Here is a 25,373-nt window from a genome sequence, read left to right as displayed (position 1 = left end):
TACACAGTAACCCTGCCATCAGCCTCTGAATATCAGTCACTCGTAACAGCCTTTTCTAACCTCTGGAGCTTTGCAAGAGGCTCACATTAAAGGCATGTCTACCAACCAGCCCTTTCTGAGAAGCCACCAGCTTCAATAAAACTTCTATGGAAAAGATTAGTCAGGTGGAAAAACTCATTAAAAAACAAAACAAAACACTACCAACCAACTGAATGACTGCGTTGCTGAGGACTTTGAACGCTGCACCAATGAACTGTTTTTAACTGCAAGATAACCAGAAAAATAAAAGTGACATTTACATACTGCTTGCTAACAATTAACATGAAGAAATCCAGGAATAGCCAGCCACACACCTCTCACATTTATTAGACAATCATCAGCATTATCAGAAGCTTCTCATAGCAGAACAAGCTAGTAAAATTAGGAAACAACTGCTGTGTAGTTTATGTGTCCAGTTATAATATTGAAGCTTTTAACAGTTGTGTGTGGTCTGAAACATCAGCCAGAGTTAGTACTAAGCACTTTTGAATTACAAAACTTCAAAACATGCTGAATACCAGTAGCCGAGTTATTTGAGATTCATTTTACTCTATACATTTCAGATCAGATGTGTGGAGGGTTACCAAACAGCCTGAAAAAAATGGGAGGGGAAGCTCTTTGGCTTGTTCTAATGCAGCAATGAGCAAGTAAGACTATTCAAGGCATAGAGCTAAAATTAGGATCTGACAATTGGTGTAGAGTCTGAGTGGGAAGATGACAAGCCTGGAATTTTGCTCTCTCTTTATCCTCGTTTTCTTTTCTGTGCAGAAAAAAAGAGGGGGGGATGCCTCAGTATTTTAGCAGCTGTTCTTAGATACAAGTTTGATAACTCATCAGCAGCTGCCACACAAAATGATAAAAATGGGTATATCTATTTAATATGTATGATAAGACAGAATGCGAACCCACATGCTCAAGAAATGCACTGTGAAACTAAATTTCAGCAAATAAAGAACAATAGGATGGATGGTAATATGGTGGATTTTTCCAGGCATATCCCCACTGAAAGTTGTAGTTATTTGGGAGAAGATGATATTTAAAACCAAACCTTCTCTTTTGAGACTAGTTGCTTCAAGACACTGTATTCTGTGGTTAAAAGGTTAGTGCAAAAGATAGATTTAATAAAGTTATATGTCCTCAATGATCATTAGAGACTCTGTAGAGAATTCAAAAAAGGAGGATCTTGTTTTGCCTTGCTTCAGTTTAATAGAACATGCCTGAATTTATACAGTGGGGGCTTGACTTACGAACGGCCCGAGTTATGAACATTTTGACTTACGAACCACTCTCATAGGAAAATATTGACTTGACTTACATACTTAGATTTGAGTTACAAACTGAAAAAAAACCCACGTGGGAGGCAGGGAAAGCGCAACATTTGTACTTTCAGTTAACTGTTGGCCAGTGAAAAGGGTGCCTGTCTGCTTCCTCACTCCTCCCAGCGTTTAGAGAGTGGATTGGGAGACAGTCTTCAGACTGCCTGATACTGCCTGGACTGTACAGTGGGGTCTTGACTTGAGAACTTAATCCGTATTGGAAGGCGGTTCTCAATTCAAAAAGTTCGCAGGTCAAATCTGCATTTCCCATAGGAATGCATTGAAAACCATTTGATCCGTATCTGCTCTTTTCCGTCCATAGAAACTAATGGGAAGCTGCTATTCTGCCTTCGACCACTAGAGGGGGATATTTTGTTTCTTTTTTTCTTAGGTCAAGAAAGGTTCAGGGAAGGCAGGGAAAATACGTATCTGGAAGCTGAGTCATGGCAACTGGACTTCTTTCCTATTAGGTTGAAACATTTTGCTACTCATCCAAGTAGCTTCTTCAGTCCTCACCTGGATGACTGAGAATCTTTACAGATAGTGGTGCCTCGACTTATGAACATCCCAACTTATGACCATTTTGAGTTACGACCAGTTCTGGCTGCAAAATTTTGCTTCAACTTTTGCTTTTTGGGTCTCTCTCCCCCCCCCCCCCAATTTCTGATGGGTCTTGCAGGTTTATTTGCTTTTTAGATCTCCCCCCCCCATTTCCAATGGGTCTTGCAGGGTTTGTTTGTTTTCTGGGTTTTTTTTTTTTCCGCTGGAATGGATTAATCACATTCCTGATGGGTCTTGCAGTGGTTTTTTGTTGTTGATCTTTTTCCCAATCAGAACAGATTAATCACATTTCAGTGCATTCTTATGGGAAATGATGCTTCGATTTACGACCATCTTCTGGAACGGATTAAGCTCGTAAGTTGAGGCACCACTGTACTTAGCAGTTGTTTTGGTTCAAGGATTTATTGCTGTAGTCTTGATTTACACATAAACGTTTAGTCTACATAATCTGGACATTTATAATAGTGCTTGGAAAAAATTAGTATTAGAATCTCCCAGCATAGCACAAAAAAGTAATTTTAAAAAGTTCTGATAATGCTCCTTATCAATCATCCTGTCCTCTTCCATTCAGCTGATATTACTTAGCAGTTATCCTCTTGAGAACATGATGAATCTCATTGAGGAGTTACTGTGGTTCCACCAGTTTTTGTTTTGTTTTTGAAAAAGAGTCCTGGTCAGAGTTAAGGGGCTAGTCTGGAACTGGTCTGACTGGTTCCCTTTTAGCCTCCTGGCTATGTCCTTTGGTTGAGTAACATGAGTAAATATTTCTAAATGTAAACTGATGCCAGCAAAAGATAAACTGGAATTTCTGTCCATTATACCACAATGGGTAATCTGCTGCAATTAGTAGCTAATGTCATTTAGTAGCTGTGATATGGGAAGCGTGTCAGAGACATCACTCGCTGGAGCGCTGTCCATCCTTGACCCAGAGAATAGGCCTGAGGAGAAAGGCAAATCACAGATTGTTCAGATGGGAGCGCAGAATAAACACCCTAAGGGGAAGGCACTGGAGACATTGATCCAGAGTATGAGGGGGGATGGTAATTAGTGAGTGAGGAACAAAAAAGGCGGGAAGCAAGATGGAGGAAAGCAGAGAGTCAGGGCATGTGGAAGTTATAAAAAGAGAGGAGCCCTTGCCTCTGGGTTAGGAGTGGATATGGACCAAGGATCCCTGGAATGATAAATGGGAAAGGATCAGAGTACCAAGGGAGGAGGCCGGCTATCGGAGGAGGTCTGCTATTCCCTCTTACTGGGGAGAAACAGGCAAAAGAGTGGAGGAGGAAGATTAAAGAGGAGAGGGAAAGAGTTGAGGAGAACAGGCTAAAGAGAAGTGAATGGAGAGTTCTGGCAATGAAGACAAGAGTTGAGAAAGTCTGGGAAACATTGGATCAGCCGGGGAATGCCCTCCGAGACGACCTTCTCTGAAATGAGTCTGTGCCCTTGTTGCCTGGTCTGCTGGCCACCACGTTAAGAGACTGGACCTTTCCAGACAACCGGGTCTGTGGAACTCTAGGTATGGCAACCCCTTTGTTGTTTAAAAATGGAAACCCCTTGACAGGTGACAAGGACACAGACATGGTTAAGGGCACTAGTTTATTTGTTCAAGACACAATAAATGTTCCATTGTTGAAAGAGCAATCCTGGACTGAAGTCTTTCGTGCAAAAGAGCCAGGAATAGCTCCGGTACATATTGAACCCTCGCAGTAGCTGTTATAAAATAGCCGTGCATAGGATTGATTGCATCTTGAGCTGTTTTTACAGAAGAAGCTGGATCCTGTGGTAATTCTCCCATTGATGCAATTTACCCCCAGCAACCACACACACTTAATGCTAACTTTAAAAAAACAACTTTGGGTTAAAAGTCAACAGCAACTAATTTATGGCGGCTACCCGCTACTGCTAGTATCAGAGGCACCAAGCCTATTTGGCCCCAAATCCACATGTTTCATGGCTCAGTTGCCCTAGAATTTGGATTTCCCAAATCCCAGCCTAACGCCTCGCTGTTTTCTCATATAAAAAGGGAGATCTGGAAGAAACACATGCTGTCGAAGTGAAGAACAGACCGGTTTTCTATTTATGCTAAAGCTCCTGCAGCTTCTAACAGGAATGTCAGCAGGAACGTCTGCTGAAGCCGGCCCTTCCACGGAACTACGAGAAAAGTAGCTTCCCAGGTCTCGTTTTCCAACTGGCCACTGGATCTGTTGCACCAGGGCCGGCTTCCTGATGCCCGACCCTTTTTTTTTTTTTTTTTGACTCTCTGCCCGCCTCCTCTGGTTCACCTCAAGAGTAAACAAAGCTGAGGGCGAGCGGCCGTTCGGGCTTCAAGCGGGCCAGCTGAGCATGCTCAAACTCCACCCTTGCCGCCAAGAGGAAGGACGGCTTCGCAAGAGCGGAAGGCATCGGCATGCGCGCGGGGTCGGCTTTGGCTCGGCTGCTCTGGCTGCGGACGGCGGCTCAGCGCTGCCGCTTGGCCTGCAAGGAAAGCGTCCCCCGCGCGCGGCTTCTGGAGCCGCGGTCCGGGGGCTGCCGCTGGCAGAGCAGCCTGATGGCTCAGTACGGCACGGAACAGCGCGGGCAGCTCCACTCGCCCGATTACCGCCTCTACTTTAGTAAGTACCTGCCCGGGAGGAGCCACGCGCGAAGCAACAGCCTCCGAACGCCCCCCCCCCCCCGGGGAAGCCTTTGGAACGCGGAGCGTTTGTTCGCCTTTGTTACGTCATTTCTCGGCGTTCTAAAGGCGGGGCTTGCGTTCCCTGAGAAGATACGCCACGGTCGGATCGGCGTTTACACAGAAATACTGTATAGCGCTCTGGGGCGGGACTTAGGGACGACCCGCCCCTGTATTGAAATACAGTATATATGGACGTCGGAGACTGCAAGCTTCGACATAAATGGAGGTTGTCGTGGTCAGTGACTGGAAGTCTGTTTGCACATTGTGGCACTAAAAGTATCCCGGAGAAATGAGGGTTCCGCAGCCAAGGGCTAGGACAGGGGTGGGCAATTAATTTCTATAGTGGGGGCACATGAAAAATCTGAACTGTGTTTGGGGCCGAACAAACTTTACTTAAAAATAAAATGAAACAGTGATGCTATGATTATTTTAATTTTAAACTTGTTAATCTTCACAAATATAACTAAAGAGGGTTTTTTATGGTATGTTAAAGATAAGCAACTGATCAACTTTAGACAAAAAGCTATAAATGATTTTGTTGTTCAGAACTGTCCGTGGGCAGTTTTGATCCTCTGGGCTAGGAGGATCGAACTTTGCCTGAAAACAGTATGGTTTAGTTTCGGATCAGGAGTCACTGCGCCATAAACATTTGCCCTTATTCCAGGCTGTGGATCCTAAGGTATACTAATCAAGTTCCTAGTTAGTGAAAGTTGTGAGTAGCCTCTTATGATTTATACACACAACATCTATCCTGGGATGGAATATAGCATTGTAGTGGAAGGTAAGACAGGGAAGGTCCATCCAGGTTTTAGCTCCCTCTGAACCGTGAAATTCTACTGGCTGAAAGCAAGTAATAAGTTGTAACTAGAGTAGGCCCACTGGATCATTGGGGTTTGGTGAGCATACTCCTCTGCAAGTGTCATTGATTTAGTGACTGTACTCTAGGTGTAACATACTACTGGTTTTTAGTCCCTAGATGATTTTTGACTAGTCACACTGTCTTTCTCCACCTGATCTACTGTACAGGTTTGTAATGGCTGTGAAGTAAAGGAAAGGTATATGCCACCTTGAACTTGTTGAATGTAAACCATCATTTAAATGAAATATAGAAAAATACACAAGCCACAATTCTGGTGGGAATTTGCACTAATATAGGTGCAGTTGTGTAAATTACAGTGAAGTGCCACTAATTAACAAGCTGCAACTCAGTCTCAGTCACATGACTGAAATGCAACCAGGAATATGACTCGGTCTCTTGATGTGGGACTGACATCTCCAGGAAGGGTTAGTGTAGGTGCAGTTTGAACCCTTGTGAGGACTGCCATATGTGATCCTTGCATGTATTTTGTTGAGCATATCTGTGCTGCGGAAGTTTGGCCAATGATAGTTCCCAACTTATAGATACCATAAAAATAATACTGAAAGGTGCCATTGTAATACATATTTTGAGAAATGGTGCTGTCAGTACAGGATTTTGGGGTAGAAGTCCAAGATTTCATGCAGAAAACCCAAGTAGAAGAGTTTCTTGAAATAAGCAGGACTGGCTGACCACATGTGAAAATACATGTAATATTTTATAAAAGCTCTGCTAAAGTCCAGAATGTTGCTGGTAAGCTTACGTTGTGTGGTTAAATCTTCTGCCAGTGTGTACAGAATTAATTGCAGTGGGCTTTACGTACAATTGAGCCTGTAGCTGTGCATTCCAGTATCTGCTTTTTGCACTGTCCGTGTTGTGCACTTGTAGAAAATGTGCACAATAGTAGCAGTGGCAAGAAAGCAGAGCTTGGCAAAGTTACTTTATTTTTTGATTACAGTGTCCTGACTCCCCTAGCCAGGATGACTGTTGGCACTGGTCCTACCAATTTGGGGTGAGGGTTGGTGAGGTATCTAGAAAATTAAACAGGCCCCAAAGGTAACATTAAAAAACTCTCAAAATGTGGACAAAATCCATTGAGAAAGTCAGAGACCATAGATTAGTGACAGAGCAGGCAGAGTAGATGCAAGAGACCCCAGATTCATCTTTGCTCAGCTTCATTAGATACTGCAGGGTTGTGAAGGACCCAGAGAGAGAGATTCTGGAGAGCTGCAGGTGGGAAAAAATGGTTATGGGTAGAAAGATTAATGGTCTAACATGGCACAAGGCTGTTTTCTATAATGTGAAGTTTCCCTGCATCTTATAGGGAAAATGTAGCCGTTCAAAAATCTTGCAAGTTAAATATTTAGACAATTGTCAATACATAATAAAAACAATGTAGCACTCTGATTTCCCTATCCGTAGTCTTCTGTACTGGGCAGGCTAGTGGTGGTCTGGGTGTGGAGGAGCTCTCTACAGTTCCATTGTCATGGACAGATCACTACCTATAGTATTAGGATTTAAGACTTAATGGAACTCACAACCTCTGCAGGAGTGGGGGACCAATTTGGATGGTCCACCCCAGCAGACTAATGAATCCAACTGGTTTCCTGATGCCTTTTGGCTTTAATCATCCCAATATAATTGTTACATATATTATAGCCAAGCAAGCAGAATAACTAACTAAGATAAGTCTGATTTATGGCAACCCAGGGGTTTCTAGATAGAGGCCATAATCCTGTTGGACTGGGTCTACCTGTGCAGCAGTGATGTTTAGAGATGTGGTTCAGATGTGTTCAATGTGGTTTGATGGATCAGGCCCACAGGTGTTATGCAAGCACCCTGGATTCTGTGCCTAGTCTTCCCTTGCTGGCGCCTCGTCAGAAGCACCACGGTGGGCTTCCATGCTGGGCCTCCTCTTCTGAGTGGGTGCCCATGGGAGGAGGTGGAGGCACAGAACCTGGGGCATCTGCACAACACCTGTAGGCCCAGTCTGCCAGACCCTACCAAACTGCCAAACTGCAGTAAGTGCCTATGTCTAAGAATGTTTGCAGATTATTGCTGATTAAAGGCTTTTACACATGATTTCAGGGTTCATTTACCTTTGTTGCCATGCATTTCATGAAATTTCCAAAGGAAGCCTTTCAGCAGGGTCAATGTGCTACTTCCAGTGATGTCATTTTTCTTGTGCAGATAGAGCTGTAGAACAGGATTTAAGCTATAAAGTTCTTAGAAGTGATGTACCGGTCCATCTAATGGTACCCAGGGGCTATGCAACTTGGCCTTGGTTACACAGCTAACAGGTTGCAAAACTCATTAGCCGCAAACGCGCCAGGTAATTTCAACTGACTCCTTGGAGTTTACTGTGGGGATTTGAATTCCCAGCCCTTGCACTCCAATTCACCAAACCATGCCATAAATTGCAAACTCTTTTGTATCCATAAAGGTGCTGTTTATGTGCGTGCATGTTTGCTTATAACATTTTGTTTAATCTTGTAGAGAATCCAAAGGGAAAATACATTTCTCCGTTTCATGACATTCCTCTGTGTGTTGGACCCAATGAGGTAATTACTTATAAATTAACACATTTGTTGTTGTTGATCTTGGAAGTTGAAGTTTGCTAAGGATTTTTTAAAAAGAGGATTGGTGTTCCATTTTTAAACACTGTCTAATATTTAGGTCAGCAAAGATAATGAAAGCTGAGGTTTCTATCTACTTCTCTTGAGTTGGACCCCATCAGGTTACTAGAACCAGGTTTAATCCTTTACAAGCTAAACTTGTTCAGGTGATCTTTTTAAATCAGGATGATGTCTCAAATTGTCCACTTTCCAAAGCAGACTTCAAAGCAAATTGCTATGTTTTTAGACATGGAGATATTGGGACCAAAACAGCCTTGAGCCAGCAGGCCAGGGCGCATGACCTGTGGGCAGAAGTTGGGGACGTTTGCACCAGAGTAGTGAGGAGATCTGACACTTATATTTTCCTGACAGTGATTTATTTTTGAGCTTTGGCTCTCCATCCAGTTTTCCCTGCCAGTCAGCTGGGCACCAGGGAATGGGTGGCACTGTTTTGGAATACCCATTAGTAGCTCCAGGAGTGACAAAAACCTTTATCTTATCCCATATGGGATGTTGCAGTTTTCCTGTTGCTACTAGACATACTACCCTGTGTGCGTATGTGCCACACACACATGTGGCCCTCCCCTCAGTAAACACTGGAAGGCCTCCCCAGCCAACCAAATGCTAGGGCCCAGTCTTTAGATTATGGTACTTATGAACAGATACCACTGATTTCTTATATAGGAAATGCTCTTTTAGCTGGTTGTTTGCAAGCTGGGAAATATTTGCAGTTCTGTTGTGTTTTGGATTATTGGTCATACCTATCACTAATATAATGGAAAAACTTCCCTTCCCATGCAACTGATGCTCTGTATTCATGCTGTTATTAGCCATTTCTAATATGAACACATTGGCCCAAATCCTATTGCTTAGCAGTTAATTGCACTAGAATAGGACCATTGAATCCATGTGGGTTTTGTTGGTTCCTTGTGCCTATTCTAATGGAATTTTGATTTGTATACTTTCCATTTCTCAGAACAATAGGAAGTTCCAAGGGCAGCTTCTAGAACTTGTTTCCTGTTGTCGTTAAATATTTGTTGTGTTCGCAAACAGGCAAGCACATTGTGTTCTATGTACATCTTGTCTTTCATAGAATATATGGCTTCACTAAGAGTATTAAAAACAACCAGCAATCACATCCAAAAGGTAAATGACTAATAACACAGATAAATGGAAGTGATATTAACAGCAACAGCCATTAGCCTGATATATAAATACCCAGATAAACAATTAGGTATTAACCAAGTGAGAAAACGTATCTCTTTGGGAGAGGCATCTTGGGAGGAGGCCTATTTCATATTACCATGTATTAACTTGTGTGGGTACAGAGTGGTACACCTTTAGTCTTCTAATTTTTCTCTCCCCAGAAGTAAGAGATTATCACCACTATTCTGAATATGAATGAGGCAGCTGTAAACAAATCTGTCTTGCATTCAAATCAGCCTCTTAAAGTTTTTCAGCCAAAGATTTCTCCTGCCTATATCTCCTTTCCCATTTGTCTTACTTCGAAAGATCAGCTGGAAGAATCTATACTTTTTGCTGCTTATTACATAACAGTTGTATTCTAACTTTCTGTATTTTATATGTTTTGCACATTTTTCTGCCTTTCCCCCCAAAATTTTCCTTAGTACTGTACTTCATTATTGGTCTCCCCCTTAATTCAAGAAGTTCTGAACATTCTGCTATGAATCTACATTTGAAAAGTTTCTATTTTTTTTAAATAGCTGTCAGTGTTAGTCTGTGATTCCATACCATACAATAGAACTGAGACTACACATCACTATACAGTGCATATTCTCAAGTACAATTTTAGGGTTGTTGTATATTTCATTCTTCGTTAAGGAAGTTGCTTTGTGCCATGTCTTTTCTGTCTTTCATTGTATGCCTTTGAACCCACTGTTCATTCAACCAAATTCCAAGGTACGGTGATGCCTCGCTTAGTGACATTAATCCGTGCAGGAAAAAACGTTGCTAAGCGATTTCATCACTAAACGGAATTAAAAAGCCCATAGAAACGCATTAAAATGCCATTAATGCGTTCCTATGGGCTTCAAAACTAACCTTAAGTGAAAATCATCCATAGGGGCGGCCATTTTCGGTGCCTCTAAAGCGAGCACACACAGCGGGCGGCCATTTTGAAACCGCCGATCAGCTGGCCGAAAATGGGGGCTTTGCGATGATGCTTCCCCACGATCATCGCAAAGCGAATTTTCCCCATAGGGACCATCGCTAAGCGATCGCTTTTGCAATCGCTTAAACTCCGTCGCTAAGCGATTTCGTCACTCAACGGAGCGATCGCTAAGCAAGGCACCACTGTATTTACAATTCTCAACATGTTCCACAGATTTGTTTTGTATTTTTAATTGCATTTTTTCCTGGCTGCTTGCTTTTTACTTTTTACCATGTACTTGGTTTTCTCAACATTCATTCATTACTCTTACTTCAATGCCTTTATAGAGTAACCTTTGGAAATCATCAAAGTTCTTAGCTAGTAACACTGTATCATCTCAATGCTAGATGTTGTTGATGACTTCAAGATTCTGCAACCAGAGCTGTTTTAGTTTTACACAGCCCTTGGCTCTCTCCATTTTCCAATAAAAAATGACAAGAGTGCTGATTCCAATATCCTTTCATCTCCAGCACTGGTCTCTGTTCCAAACATGTAGGTGATTTAGGAACCATCTGCCAGTCACAACACATCTCCTTTTGGGACAGTGACAGAGAGTTTAAATTCCATGGTCTAATTTAGTGTCACTTTTTGTTTTTTAAAAAAGCATAGACACAGATCCACTTAGTTTATGATGAAACTTATATTATGACTTTCATCAGCAAACTCATGATATCTCTGAAAGGTTTAGCCTGCTGTTAGGGTGAGCAGTGAAAAAGCTTTATTCGGAATGTGATGACTATTTTGTGGGAAAGAATGCACTTGGTTAGGAGTAGAGCTTTTCATGCAGTTATTTCCAAGTTCAGCCCCACCATCTGGAGAGTGCACTGCTACCGGTTCTAGTAGAATCGGTCTGAATCAGTAGAGGCTGTAGATCAGTGGTGTGGAGCACATGTCTTCTGTCCACAAGGTCCCATATTTGATCTCCAGGGTCTATGGACAGAATCCTGGGAAATTGCAAGTTAGAGTCAACAATACTAAGCTATATAAACTATTCATTAGGAGCAGGGTTGGTGGTGCTTTCTTTGTTTCATTTTCAAAACAATGAGGCTCAGTGGTGGGGCATTCAGGACAAACAAAGGGTAGTGCATTTTCATGCAGTGCTTCCCAACCTCGGGTCCCCAGATGTTCCTAAACTAAAACTCCCAGAAGCCTTCACCCCTAGCTGTACTGGCCATGATTTCTAGCAGTTGTAGTCCAAAAACATCTGGCATTGGAAAACAGTGACCTAGTGCATAGTTCAAGTGTGGGATTCCCCTATCACACATTATAGTGATGGCTGCCAGCTTGGATAGCTTTAAGATCTGACAAATTCATGATGGACAGTGGCTGTCAATGGCTGCTAGGAGACCTTTCAAGCAGTAACTTTTTTTTTGTCTGGAAGTCCTAGACTCTCCCAGCCAGCCTGGCCAAGTGTCCAAGCTGCTTGGGAAATTGTGCAAGAGGGAATAAAAAAAAAGAGAGTAACTTCTAGTAATTACGATGACTGTATGCTATCTCTGGTTATAGAGGTAGGATGCTTCTGTTTACCAGCTGAAAGGGAATGCGAGAGGCACAGTGCAGTTGGATCCATGCCCTGCCTGTGGGCTTCCAAAAGGCAAATGGTTGGCCACTGTGCGGGCAGCACATTGAACGAAAGAGGTTGTTGGTTTGATCTTGCAGGGCTGTCCTCATGATGCTTTTTCAGCTTAGTATAAAGAAGCTTTCTGCTTCACAAGCAGAGAACAGTTCTGTGTTTTTGTCTCTTTAATAGGCTTTAATACACCAGCATGTGTCTGAAAGCACCAACAGCGACAATCCAGGGAACTTATTTATTTCGTTGATTGTAAATATTTTATATTGGCTTTCAATCGTATTCCCAGGGTGTTTGCAAAAAGATTAAAACGTAAATGCTGCACCATATTGATGGTGCAAACAGTGGGAGAAGTATTCCATTTACACTACTCATAAATTAGAATGTTGAAGCTAGTTAAAAAGATGTAGATCATAGAATATGCAGGGAAAGGAAAATGAGCAGTGGTGTTTATTGCCTGTATAAGGCTGTATAGCACAGGTGGGCAATTTGCAGCCCTCCGGGAGCTGTTGGATAATAAATCCCATCAATGCTGGTCAACAGGATATTAAATATATACAGTGGTGCCCCACATGACGACGACAATAATCCTTTCCATAGAAATCGCTGTTTAGCGAAAACATCGTCTTCCGAAAACCGTTTCCCCATTGGAATGCATTGAAACCTGTTTAATGAATTCTAATGGGGAAAAATCGTTGTCGTTTTGCAAAGATCGCCCATAGGGAAGCCATTTTGCGAAGCACCGATCAGCTGTTAAAATGGCTGCGCTGCGAAGCATCGATCCCGAAAAAACTCGTTTTGTGAAGCGCCGATCAGTGGCAAAATCGTCATCTTGTGAAAATTGGTTTGCGAAGCAGGGACCCAAACATCGTCCAGAGGAAATTGCCCATTGGAATAACTGTATAGCGATCGCAAAACCTCATCATCATGCGGATTCTTCGTTTTGCACGGTTGTCATGTAGCGAGGTACCACTGTATATGTGGCTTGATCCTATGCATGTTCTTTTGGAGGTAAGTTCAGTAGAATTTACTCCAAAGTAAGTGTAAAAGAGAGTTAGAGCCTGATATTTTTCCTAGGCACTACATGTTGCACTTGGTAGTTCCCAATTAAATGATTGCCATTTTCATTGCCACATTTTGTGTTTTCCTCCTTGCAAATAACTAGTGTTTATCTTTTCCGGCACAGGATGTGGAGATTCCTGCAAAGAGATCAAAGATCAGTGAAAATGAGGTATGATGGCAGAACTTTTCTTTGATATTCTTTTCCATGTTTTACCTAATTGGGCAAGGGCGCATTGCTTTAGAACCAATAAATAATTGAAGATCTCTTGTTAGTGTCCTTGCATTGAAACTAGGCCAGGGAAAATAGGTGCATGAGTTGTCTGGGGGGTTAGTTAAAGAGGTTAGTTAAAGAATTTTGGTCCTTCCTGTGGCTGTATTTTGCTCCTTCTATCATGTAGGGTGAGGTTTGATTCAGTTCACAAAAGCTGGTTTTGATGAGGCTGCTGGTCTAGTGTCTGGAAGAGACCACTGTGTATTTCAGGTGTAAATAGTACACCTTAGCCATGCTTGTAAGATGCATGGCCACATTCTGTTTAAAGACAATTCCCCACCAGTGGGCATCTTTTCTCTTTCAGATAAAATTCTGTCATAAATAATAAATGTGTTCATTCCTGAATTAGTCTATATGTAGTACTAGCCTTTAGTGTTTCTTTGGGAACTCTGAAAGTAGGTGGTGGGCCTGAAGAATCTATTGGTACCAAAGTCAGATCTAGCCTCAATCTTGTGTTCTCTTGTTGCAATGGTGAAGATAAATATCAATACTTTGTGTGGACATTGAGATGGTTGACTAAATCCAGTTTTTAATCACAAATAAAGTAGACCCATGAAATCAGGGTTGCAAAGACAGCGGGGGGTTGGGGGATTGCTTGGGTCCCCCTTCCCTCCTTTGGCCCTCAAAAATGTGTAAAATATTTGATGTGGCCCTCATACTGAAAAGTTTGGAGACCTCTGCTCTAAATAAAGAGTCCTCAATCCAGTTCTTGAGGGCAGGTGTGCAAACTGGCTTAGTGCATCTGCCTCCTCACCCACCTAAGAACCACAGCAGAGAGTCTTTTGTTAACCAATATGGAGTGGACCAAAACTTCTGACAGGTTTACTGACCATTCACTATGTTTGCTGGTGCTTCTGGAAGCTGAACTCGAAAACGTGGAAGGTCAAAGGTTAAGATCCACTGGTTGAAATCTTGTTGCTTAGCACTGTAAGTTGCACTAAACTAGGCCCATTGAATCAGTGGGGATTTGGTAAGTTAACTTGTCTGTAGGTTCCATAGATCCAAATGGGTTTACTGTAGTTTCAACTTGATTCCCTAAATTAGTTTGCATCTAGAATAGACTTATTTGAACAAACAGAAGAGTTGACTCACTAAGTCCCCACTGATTTAATGAGCCTACTCCAGTGCAATTTAGTACACTAAACAACAGGATTTTGGCCATTGAGTTAGATCTATCTTGCTCCCAGCAAGATGGATCTAACTCTAGGAGGGCCACTGGGCCCTCCTAGAAAGGAAGAAATATATAGAAAGCTTCCTACGTAGTCTGGGACATATTTCCAAATTCAGTTGGGTGAAAGGTTTCCTTTTCCTACTGTCAGAATCTTGAATCTTGACTCTTCCTACCAGTCTTGCCCATGTACCTGATTGTGATTGCTCAGCATTGTCAGGGTCCATTTTAACAGCTGCTTGTGGCTCATCCAGGCTGTCGTTCCCTTTTTAATTCTCTCTCCAGATTCTGTTTAATATGATTGTAGAAGTACCTCGCTGGACAAATGCTAAAATGGAGGTAACTTTTAAAAATAGGCAAAACAGTTAAAGTAATAATAATAATAATGCAAATGAAACATGCAATGAAATGCTTTGGTGTATCCTTTGCTCCATCAGAATTCTTCCAGAAAGGGTTCTAGCCATCCAGTCACACCCTCTACCCAAAAGAGCAGAGTAGGTTAATTCTATCTCTCCTCGTGTCGTCTTGTTCTCTTTCTGTTGTTTTTCCAGATTTTGGATTTGTCCGATCTACGAACCTTCTCTTAGCTTTAGAGGTATGAGCATAAGAAGCTGCTTATACTGCGCCAGAACATTAGCTCATCTTACCTAATATTGTCAAGCCTGACTGGCAGCAGTCATTTAGGATTTGGGGCAGAATTTTTGCTGAGCCCTGGCTGGTAGCCAAAGGAGCAGAGCCTGGTATTTCCATTCAAGTACTAAGCAGGTCTAGTTCGCCTTACCTTCCAGAATCAGACAGGGACACATGTTTAGGGTGGTATAGCAGTAAACCTAAAGATGATATTTCCGGTTCCCACCTTTCTTAGGCAGAACTGAAATAAATATTCTTTAAGTACTCAGAATTTACAAAGGGGTGGATCTCTCAACCTCTAGAATGTCCCCTAAATATGAAAAAGCTTCATATTCTTGAGGGGTGGCTATCTGTAGTTGCCATCAAACTGACAAACGCTCTTGACTCCTAGAGGGAATTATATCTTGTAGCATGGACTGCTTCTGTACATGGTACACATCAGTAGTATGCATTCTTCTGGGGTACTCCATTTTTCAAAATTCCCTCAAGAAAGCTGTCACCTCTCTCATTTCTGAGTGACCAGTTTTTAACTGTTATCCTGTTGGCGATTACCAGATGAATTTGCTAGTCACTAGAGAGAGTAATAATGCATCAGAAAAAAAGAGCCCACAGTGGATGGAGTGACACAGCCATATAGTTGGAGTAAAGGTAAAGGTTTCCCTTGACAATTTTTGTCCAGTCGTGTTCGACTCTAGGGGGCAGTGCTTGTCGTTGTTTCCAAGCCATTGAGCCAGCGTTTTGTCCAAAGACAATCTTCTGTGGTCACATGGCCAGTGCGACTTAGACACAGAACACTGTTACCTTCACACCCAGGTGGCCCCTATTGATCTACTCGCATTTGCATGCTTTCGAACCGCTAGGTTGGCGGGAGCTAGGACAAGCGACGGGAGCTCACTCCGTTGCGTGGATTTGATCTTACGACTGCTGGTCTTCTGACTCTGCAGCACAGGCTTCTGTGGTTTAGCCCACAGCGCCACCACGTCCCCATATATATATAGTTGGAGTAAGGTCAAAGAAATACTAGGTAGGTGGGTAGGTGGGTGGGTGGATGGATGGATGTAGTTGTTGAACCATCCATTCAGAAAGCTAGCATGCTGGGCCTGGTGAATGGCTAATTGAGCCAGAAGAGGTGAGGGAGGTGAGCAGCAGCACCTCTGCTGCTGCCTTTATGAAGTGGGACAAATCGGTTCTTGCCCCTCTCTAGTTATCATTCAAGAGCCTGAACAGAGGGACTTAAACTTATCACTCTCTGTGAGTAGAGTGGAGAGGGATCAACTCTTTCCCCCCCAATCCCTCTTGCGGTCCTGCTTAAAAATACTCCTTTAGAGCTTCTCTTTGAATTGGAACAATGTCTCCTAGTGGCCCTCAGCATGTGCTACGATCCCAATAATTATTGCCCCCTGCTGCTATTTCTGCTTAAAAAGATGCACGCTAGATGCTTCATATTTTTATCTGCTTACAAATGTTTTAAGTGTTATGTTTTTGTTTTCCCATTTCCCGCCACCTTAGGGGCTGGGGCTGGTAATAAATCTAAATATAAAACCTAGAGCTTTGTTGAGTTGTTGTTTGTTATGGGAACAATTAGTTGAACCATTTTATAGGAATCTTTTCTTCCCTGGCCCCCACTTTCTGTTTCACAATGCGCTTAGATTGCCACCAAGGAGCCGTTGAATCCCATTAAGCAAGATGTAAAGAAAGGCAAGCTGCGATACGTGGCAAATATCTTTCCCCATAAGGGCTATATTTGGAATTATGGTGCCTTCCCTCAGGTAATGTAACTTCGGTTTTCATTTGTCAAAAACTGGAGAAAGTTTTTGTGTCTTCTCAGCAAAGTCTCCCCATAAATCCTGCCTATATTTTGAATGCAAAATGATTGCAAGGGAAGCAGAGGCATTTGGTAGGCCTGTTTCTTGGGCCTGGGGAGGTATGGTGTAGTGGTATTATCCATACATTTAGAGGAAAAATTGTATTTAAAAACCAAACACATCTTTTGGGCAAAACTGTCACACAGTCTGCTGTTATCCTTTATGAAGCTCAGAGGTCCTAATCCGGGTTCAGAGTAAGGTAAGAGGAGATCTTTTGGTGTAGCACAGTCCTACTTCCTGTTCTTGGGCTACGCCAGTAATCCAAACATGTTGTAGATCAGTGATCCCCAACCTTGGGCCTCCAGATGTTCTTGGACTTCAACTCCCAGAAATCCCGGCCAACAGAGGTGGTGGTGAAGGCTTCTGGGAGTTTTAGTCCAAGAACATCTGGAGACCCAAGGTTGGGGATCACTGTTGTAGATGACTGGGCAGCTGCTGACCTCCAGATGTTTGGACTTACAGATGTTCAAATGATCAGCCCAAATGATCAGTGGGCTGGAGCAGCAGCCCTTTGAGGCCCTTTGAGGAAAGACTGCAATATTTGGGCTGGTTAAATTTGAAAAAAATGAGGAGACATGACAGAGGTGTACATGATTATTCATGGTTGTGAAGAAAATAGACATGGAGAATGTTTTTCTCTGATTTACCTCATAGGGTGCTCTCATTATGCTGGGAGTGAGGAGGCATGTGTGACCTTTCTGATGTTGTTGGGTAGCAACTAGAGGTTGGGGTATTCATATTTGTCCACTCACCCTTCCACTGGCTCCGCACTCCCTTCCTATCTCTCTGGAGCTCGCTGTTGATTATCTACTCTTCAACCTGGCAGGGAGGCTAGTCCTACCTCCTGCCAGGAGTGGCTAGTTGACCGTGAGCTCCAGAGCAATAGGAAGGGAGCGCGTAGCTAGCTGCAGTAGCGGACGGGTGAGTGGACTCACTATGTCCACCTGTGCAAGGGTGTCCGTATACAAATACGAATACCCCCCGTCTCTAGTAGCAACTGTGTCAGTTTTAGCCAGCAGAGCTAATGAGAAGTGACAGTGGGAACACTTGGAGTCTCAAAATCAGAGGGGCCACATATTCCCCATCCCAGAACTACTTCATTGTGACATCACACTGCCAACACTGTCTCAGGGGGTGTTATAGTCAGTAACAAATCTAATGCACTCAAGACCTGGGCCTGGATTCTCAGAATATAAATAAATTACAAAAGTTCATACAAGGCAGATAATGATAACCACAAGTTTGGTTTTAGGTGTTTTTCTTTTTCTTTCAACAGACTTGGGAAGATCCCAGCTGTAAAGATGACCATACAGGATGCTGTGGTGACAATGATCCCATTGACGTCTGTGAAATTGGTTCACAGGTTTGTCCTAATTACTAACAAGACTTATTCTAGAGTTCAGTGTTTCAGTTGTTTCTTTTTTGCTTTGGAGTGGAGAGAGAAAACAGTGTGATTATGAGAATATCCAATGCAAGAAAATCCATAGGACGGCTTTTCTTTTTGCTGCTCTAAAGAAAGTAAGTAGATCCAGGAGAAAGAGGCCTGAAAAGTAGTTCAATTTGGGAACAAGATGTGACTTTTTATTATTTTTATTTACATTTATTTCTTGCCTCTCCGTCAGTGAATCCGTGGCAACAGAAATGGCCATGTTGTTCCTCACTTCATTTATTCATATGTTTATTTGTTGCACTGGCAATGTAAATGGCTCTCCTCCTCTCCACTTTATCCTCATGGTGCCCATGAGGGTAAATCAAGCTGAGAACATAAAACTGAACTACTGTCCTCTGGTGTACTTCATGGTTATGTGGGAGTTTGAGGCCAGGCCCTCTCAAGAATCTTGACAGGATGAGAGAGTGATTGGCCCGAGTATTCCAGTGAATTTCATGTCTCAGTAGGGACTTTGGCTTGAATCTGCTGTGATGTAGAAGTTCATCTTTTTTCTTTTTTTTTTTTAAGATTCGCCGTACTGGTGAGGTTGTTCAGGTGAAAGTCCTTGGACTTCTAGGCCTGATTGATGAGGGAGAAACCGACTGGAAGATCATTGCTATCAGTGCTAATGATCCAGACTCGCAGAAAATCCACGGTAAGCATTTTAAACTTCCTGTTAAGCTGTACAAATATTGACAAGTGTAATCTATTCCCACTTATTTTTAATTTTATTTTCTACATCTTACATTTCATCCATTGATATCACAATGCTGTAGGTGGCTCTCCTCTATACTTTATTGTCCCCAAAACTCTGAAAGGTAATTCAGATTGTGAGAGAAAGTGACTGGTCTAAAGTCACCCAGTGGATTTGGTGGTTGACTGAGGTTTTGGACCTCTCCCAACAGTCTAACCTTTACATCACACTTGTAGAGTTTCACAATTGGCATAGGTCTCTTGAGTGGTTTTGGTCCGAGTTGCTTCTGGCTATCTGAACCTATAGCACTGTATAATGTAAATTGTCAACTAGAGTTTTAATTGTGTGACTATTGACAATTTAGAGAATTTTCACCTAATTTTTATAAGCTATTTTTTCACCCTAACCAGAAGGATACTTCCTTGTCCACATATCCTCGCTCTGTTCATCCTGAAAAAGTCATATCTTTGAAGTGCTTGCAAAAGCTACTCGTTTGGACTACAGCTTCCAAAATCTCACAAACAGTTTGGGGTTGGCCATGCTGGGTGGGGGAATTCTGGTCACTGTAGTCCATAAAAGACAATCTTCTCATGCTATGAGATTAGCTTAATGCATCCACTCTAATGTGGGAGGTAGAGAAAAAGGAACTCTAACATCTGTTGATTTCCTTGTTTCCTAAGTGAGGTTTCTGGGTGAATTTGGAAGAGAATTCAGTCGTCCTCATTAGAGATGGGCCCAAATTAATTCAGAACCCTTTCTGTGAATTTTGTTATGTGGCAGCACAGCTGCTGCATAGACCCTCTTTCCACCCCGTGGACTGGCAGAACGACTCAATTTTGTTGCATGTCGTCAGGGTCTTTCATCTCCAGCAGTGGACTAATCTGGGAAGGAGATCGGCTGGCCCCGTCCCCACCTCCTCCAGCAGCCGACCACTCTTCAGCTACACAAGGAGAAGCCTCATCTCATCAGAGTGGTCGGCTGTTGGAGGAGGTGGGGATGGGATGGTCGAGCTCTTTCCCAGATTGGTGCACTGCCAGTGACAAAGGACGCTGATGGTACTTGATGAAACTTGAATGGTTCCGCTGGTCCGGGGAGTGGGGAGAGGGTCCACATGACAGCTGTGCTGCTGCATGACAAATTCATAGAAAGGGTTCCAAATTAATTTGGGCCCCTCTCTGGTCCTTATGTTGAAGTTGGAAATGGGACAGTCCTCTCAGAAAAGTTCAGTTTTGGTAGAAATTTGGTGTCAATGAACATGAAACGTGATCTGTATATTTGTCCTAACCTGTGTTCTTCTTCAGCTGTTCTTCCCCTACTCCTATATAATCACTTGATTGGCTTAGAAAATGAGTGAATAATGGGTATAATGTGACTGAAATTTATACTGTGAATAGTATAGGGAAAGTGGATAGAAAGGGTTATCTCCTTCCTTCTATGATATCTAAAACCAGTTGTCTGATAGAGATAGTAGAGTATTTCTTCACACAGGATATAGTCAGTATACTGAATTCATTTTTGTGGAGTTGGGGATAGCTACCTTTTGAGAGTCCCCTGGACTGCAAGGAGAACAAACCTATCCATTCTAAAGGAAATCAACCCTGAGTGCTAACTGGAAGGACAGATCCTGAAGCTGAGGCTCCAATACTTTGGCCATCTCATGAGAAGAGAAGACTCCTTGGGAAAGACCCTGATGTTGAGAAAGTGTGATGGCAAGATGAGAAGGGAATGACAGAGGACGAGATGTTTGGACAGTGTCATCAAAGCAACCAACATGAATTTGACCAAACTCCGGGAGGCAGTGGAAGATAGGAGGGCCTGGCGTGCTCTGGTCCATGGGGTTATGAAGAGTCGGACACGACTAAACGAACGAAACGAACGAACCTTTTTGAAGTTCATTGGAGAAATTCATGGAGGACGAGGCTGTTAAAGGCTGCTCGCTATGGTTTCTATCAGCTGCCTCCAGATTTCAGAGACATTGTTTCAATTAGTACCACTAACTGGGAAGTAACAATGCAGACCTTTGAAAAGTTCCTTTTGGACTACAGTTCCCAGAATCATCCGAACTCTTGACCATGCAGGTTAGAAGATTCTTGGGACTACAAGCAAAAAATTAAAATTTTTGAGCTCTGATCTCATGTCCATTTGTTGGCTTTCCAGATGTCTCTTGTTTGTCACTGGGGAAATAAGATGCTAAACTAGGTAGACCTGATTCAGCACAACCTTTCTGATGACAAGTCCAGCTGTCTGTTTAACAAATATTCCATGTAAGGTTTTTTGAGCATGATGTAAGCATTCTTATTTGGGATCCTTCTTCCACACTTGGCGGCCAGATGTAGCAGTGGATGAATCATCAAGTTTCAGGCATTCTAAAATCAACTGGCTTGCCAATAAGACTATAAGAATATGGCTCAGACACCAATTCTGAATTTGTCTTATGGGTTCTGAGCCTCTCAGTACACATCTGGGTTAGTTTCTCTTTCTTCATTTTCATTGTTGGTGAAGAGAAGAGGGCCAGATATTAGAAAATTATTTCTCTGACAGAAAAAAAAAGTTGAGGAAACGATAGCAGAGCAGAGGGCTGCTAGCTTGTGAACATGTGGGAATCGTTCATAAGAAATTGGGTCATTTGAATCCAATGCAGCTGTGAAGCACTTGTAAATCTAATAATGAACACATCTGTGGGATAGCCTTCAGTCTGGTATGAATGCTAACCAGTTGGTAATCATTTTGAGCAGTAAGAGGAGAACATTTTTGTCCTTTCTTATGGGTTTATTCAGCTCCTGGGATGTTCAAACACATGAAGAGTTCAAAGATATAAGGCTGTGACAGATGCAAGTAAAAATAAATGCATACTTGGATAGTTATATTTTTAACTTGCGTAAAGCAATCTGGTTCATTTAAAAAGTATCTTGTTCCAGAATCTCCAAATGTGCTTGCTTTGGGTTTCCAGTTTATTCCTACAATCACAGCAAGCTTGCAACAACACTTTTTCATGGGATTGGATAAATATTTGAGCATTTCTTGTTTAATTTATCTCTATTTTTTGTTTGTCACTTCATTTGCCTTTGAATAACTGCATATTTAAATTGAATCCATGCCTAGTACATTGTTGTGCTCCAAGTGCTGAGAAAGCGGCAGGGTGCGGTTGTGTCTGTGCAGTTGTGTCTTTGTGTCTGAGACAGAAAGAGGTTGGATCCATTCCAAGAGGGGCAGCTGGCATCTTGTAGGGAAGCTTTTGAGCATCCTTAAGTGGTCTTCTTCTTTTGGAGCCCAAAGTCCATGTTACTGATGACTGTTCTGAGATGAGGGACAGCAATTGACAGCTTGTCTAGGTGTGTGTGTGTGTGTGTGTGTGTGTGTGTGTGTGTTTAATTTCTTTCTAAATAATGTTCTGCTTCTCTTCTTTCTTTGTATTGTGATTTTGTTGTACATCACTTTGGGAGCCTTGATAAGTTCTTGAAGTCAGTAGATACAGTACTTAATCAAGTCTTTAAGATACTTAAAGAAAATCGACACATAGTGCTCTCCTAATATATGTCTGGCATCCCAACAAACAAAATTTTCTATGCCAGGACTTTGCAGTATGCCTAAATGTCTAAGAGACACCTGGAGTACAACCAAGTCCCTTTGTGTATGCTGAGGTGATAGAATCAAGTGGAAGAGTACACTTGTGCTCCCCTACATGGAAGAGTAGAATACACTTGAGTGTTTGAAAGCAGCTGTGGGACTCAAATTGGATTTACTTTCATAAAGAGGGAAGCAAGCAGAATTCATCTTGGAAAAAAAGAGTAAGCAATTGGTAAGATACATGGTTAACGTGGAGCCGCAGCTTGCAGTCTTGGCACTGGGGGCTTTTCTTGCCTTATTGGATACACATGATTGGGTCCCATGGGATTGGCATGAGCAGAGAGTGACGAGACAACTGGGGAGGAACGTGAGGTCACGACAGCCCCATTGGTGGTGCCCCGAGCCCGTCTGTCTTACGTTTCTGTCTGCCTTAGGAAAAGTACCTAGAAGTTAAGTCTTCAGCACATAATAAACAGATCCATTCTGATGATGAGCCGGATCAAAGGCAGTATAGGTGGATGTGACAGCCTCCTCTCACGTCACAAAGGAGCTGCCACGTCACTCTCACACCCTCACTTTATTCACGCTGCCACCAGCCATTCCCTCATAAAACTCTTCAAACAAAAGTATGATTTTTAAAATAAAAACTTATGTTTATTGATAATAACAAAAGGAATGGTAAATCACTATAATAATTAAAATAAAAGGCAATCAGTATAATAAAGTACCCACACACATACTCTCTCTCAGACCTTCACTCTCTCTATATATAGCACAGTACTACACAACATGTACAAGCCCTAACTCCCTAAGTCCCTAACCAGACCCTATCAAGTCCCTATCTGACTCACACCTCATTCACTCCCCCTTAAATACCCTAGCTCCACCCTCTTATGTCCCACCTCCCGTCACGCTATTGGCAGATGACAAACAACCATAGCAATGACGGGCAGATGACATCACCGTTAATGTAACAGTGGACATGGCCAGAATCAAGTGAGTGGGAATGTACTTTCTCTTGGCCATATCTCCTTTTTCTCTTTGGCAGGCCCAGCAGACTGCCAGGGGAAGGCAGAAGGCCTTTGCTGGGTATTGAACCTGATACCTTGGCTGTGGATTTGGTATTTAGGATTAGGAGGTGGAGATTGCCCATATTTGGAGTGGCAAATTGGATCTAAATTGTGGAAATTTAGGTTCTGATTCCCTTTCAGCCATGAAAAACAGTGTGTGACCCTGTGGCTAAACCTACCGCATAGGGTTGTTTTGAAAAGAAAATAAGATAATGCTTATATTTTTGCTGTCCTGAACTCCTTGGAGGAGGTATATCACAAATAATCCATAATTACAGTGGTGCCTCGCTTAGCGAGCGCTCCATTTAGCGACGAAATTGCTTTGCAACGAACTTTTTGTGATCGCAAAAGCGATCACTTTGCGATGTTCCCTATGGGGGAAGTTCGCTTTGCGATGATTGGTTCCCTGCTTGGGGAACTGATCATTGCAAAGCGACCATTTTCGCACAGCTGATTGGCTGTTTCAAAATGGCCGCCGGGTAAACAAAATGGCCGCCTGCTGTTTTCTGGGACGGATTCCTCACTTAAAAGGCACCGAAAATGGCCCCGCTGTGGATGATCTTTGCTGAACGGTGAGTTTTAAGCCCCAAGGAACGCATTAATCAGGTTTTTATGCGTTTCTATGGGCTTTTTAATATCGCATAGTGACGTTTTCGCTCAACAGCGATTTTTGCGAAATGAATTAACATCGCAATGAAAGGCACCACTGTATTAGTTTTCTCTTCTAAGGTATGTAACCAATGTTTCAGCTGAGAAAACAGGACCAGTAACCTAGCTGCTGTGCCTATTATGTTTGGTTTTACACACACAACTCTGTTGTGGTTTTTATATGCAAAATAACTAGGGAGATTGACGAATGCTGTGTACTGAATTTGAGGAAGCATTCAAAAATAAATAGATTAATGTGACATTTTTCCCCCAATGCAAAAATACAGCAATTGCCTTTATATGGACTGAAGCTGCTGTTTCCTGTGACTGTTTATAAATTATCATTGAAAACATGTGTCTTCTTCCCACAGACCTTTTTGGGATATGGTTGCTTGGTATTGGGAGCTTTGCCTCTAGGTTGGCTTTAGTTCCAGGGCGGTACCTGCATCCCTGTGTGATCCATTTGCTTATACAGCATGCTAGAGAAGTGTTTTTGAAGATGTATATTTTGAATTGAGTTTGGCCAATAAAGCCTTTATTTGTACATGTCCTCTTTGGTGTGATCCAGTACTTGGCTTACTAAAGCCGAGGTTGTTTGACTGTACTCTTTATATTTAGTCTTATCACCGCTAGTTGTGCTATGAAACAGTGAAGAACAAGGACAGCAGGTGGCATATGTCTCAGGGTGGGGAGTTCACAAACCCCCCCCCCCCAAATTCTCTGCAGGCCACATCTCAGTAAAAAGGTGCATACTCTTCTGCTTCTGGTTTTCTGGCAGTGAGTAACAATTCATTTCTGCCGTATCTTTTAGTTTTAACAAGACTGCATTCAGCTTTGCTGACTGGACGGCTCACTGAGGCTGTGGTCACACCAATAAAACGTTTTCCAGTTTTCCCCTTTTGATTTCGCCATTTAAATTTGCAGTCACATGATGCATGGCTATTAGCCAGTCCAGCAAGCGTGCTAATTGCAGATCGTTTCTCGATCTGCCAGAAGCTTCTACTTTTTTTTGTTGTGGATCTTTTTTTAAAAAAAAAGTTGCAATGCTGTGTGTGTGAATGATCTTATTGCAACTTTTTAATGTCCTTTTAAAATGTTTTTACTTAAAAAAAATTGTGTGTCAATTAACATCTGTCAGACCGAGAAACACATTGGGAATGAATGCCATGTG

The 25,373-nt window shown here is 42.5% G+C and overlaps 1 protein-coding gene across 2 annotated transcripts in view; it reads left to right on the top strand.

Annotated features, from left to right (window-relative positions):
- Positions 1-4,224: 4,224 nt before the first annotated feature.
- The window catches only part of PPA2 (inorganic pyrophosphatase 2), a 36,604-nt gene continuing 15,455 nt past the window's right edge, over positions 4,225-25,373 (top strand). The window contains exons 1-7 of one of the 2 annotated variants that reach the window (XM_020796399.3): positions 4,225-4,525; positions 7,940-8,004; positions 12,985-13,029; positions 14,585-14,638; positions 16,579-16,698; positions 18,071-18,157; positions 18,752-18,878. In XM_020796399.3, coding sequence (XP_020652058.3) covers positions 4,321-4,525; positions 7,940-8,004; positions 12,985-13,029; positions 14,585-14,638; positions 16,579-16,698; positions 18,071-18,157; positions 18,752-18,878 — 703 coding nt within the window. In that variant the 5' untranslated portion in view covers positions 4,225-4,320. Of the gene's footprint in view, positions 4,526-7,939; positions 8,005-9,151; positions 9,205-12,984; positions 13,030-14,584; positions 14,639-16,578; positions 16,699-18,070; positions 18,158-18,751; positions 18,879-25,373 lie in introns of those variants that run through there. The other variant, XM_020796400.3, reaches the window with a different exon arrangement.

The sequence above is a fragment of the Pogona vitticeps genome, chromosome 5, assembly GCF_051106095.1.
Source record: "Pogona vitticeps strain Pit_001003342236 chromosome 5, PviZW2.1, whole genome shotgun sequence".
NCBI classification, from domain to species: domain Eukaryota; kingdom Metazoa; phylum Chordata; class Lepidosauria; order Squamata; family Agamidae; genus Pogona; species Pogona vitticeps.
Note: the sequence above shows the minus strand (reverse complement) of the source record. Positions and strands in the feature narration are given on the sequence as shown.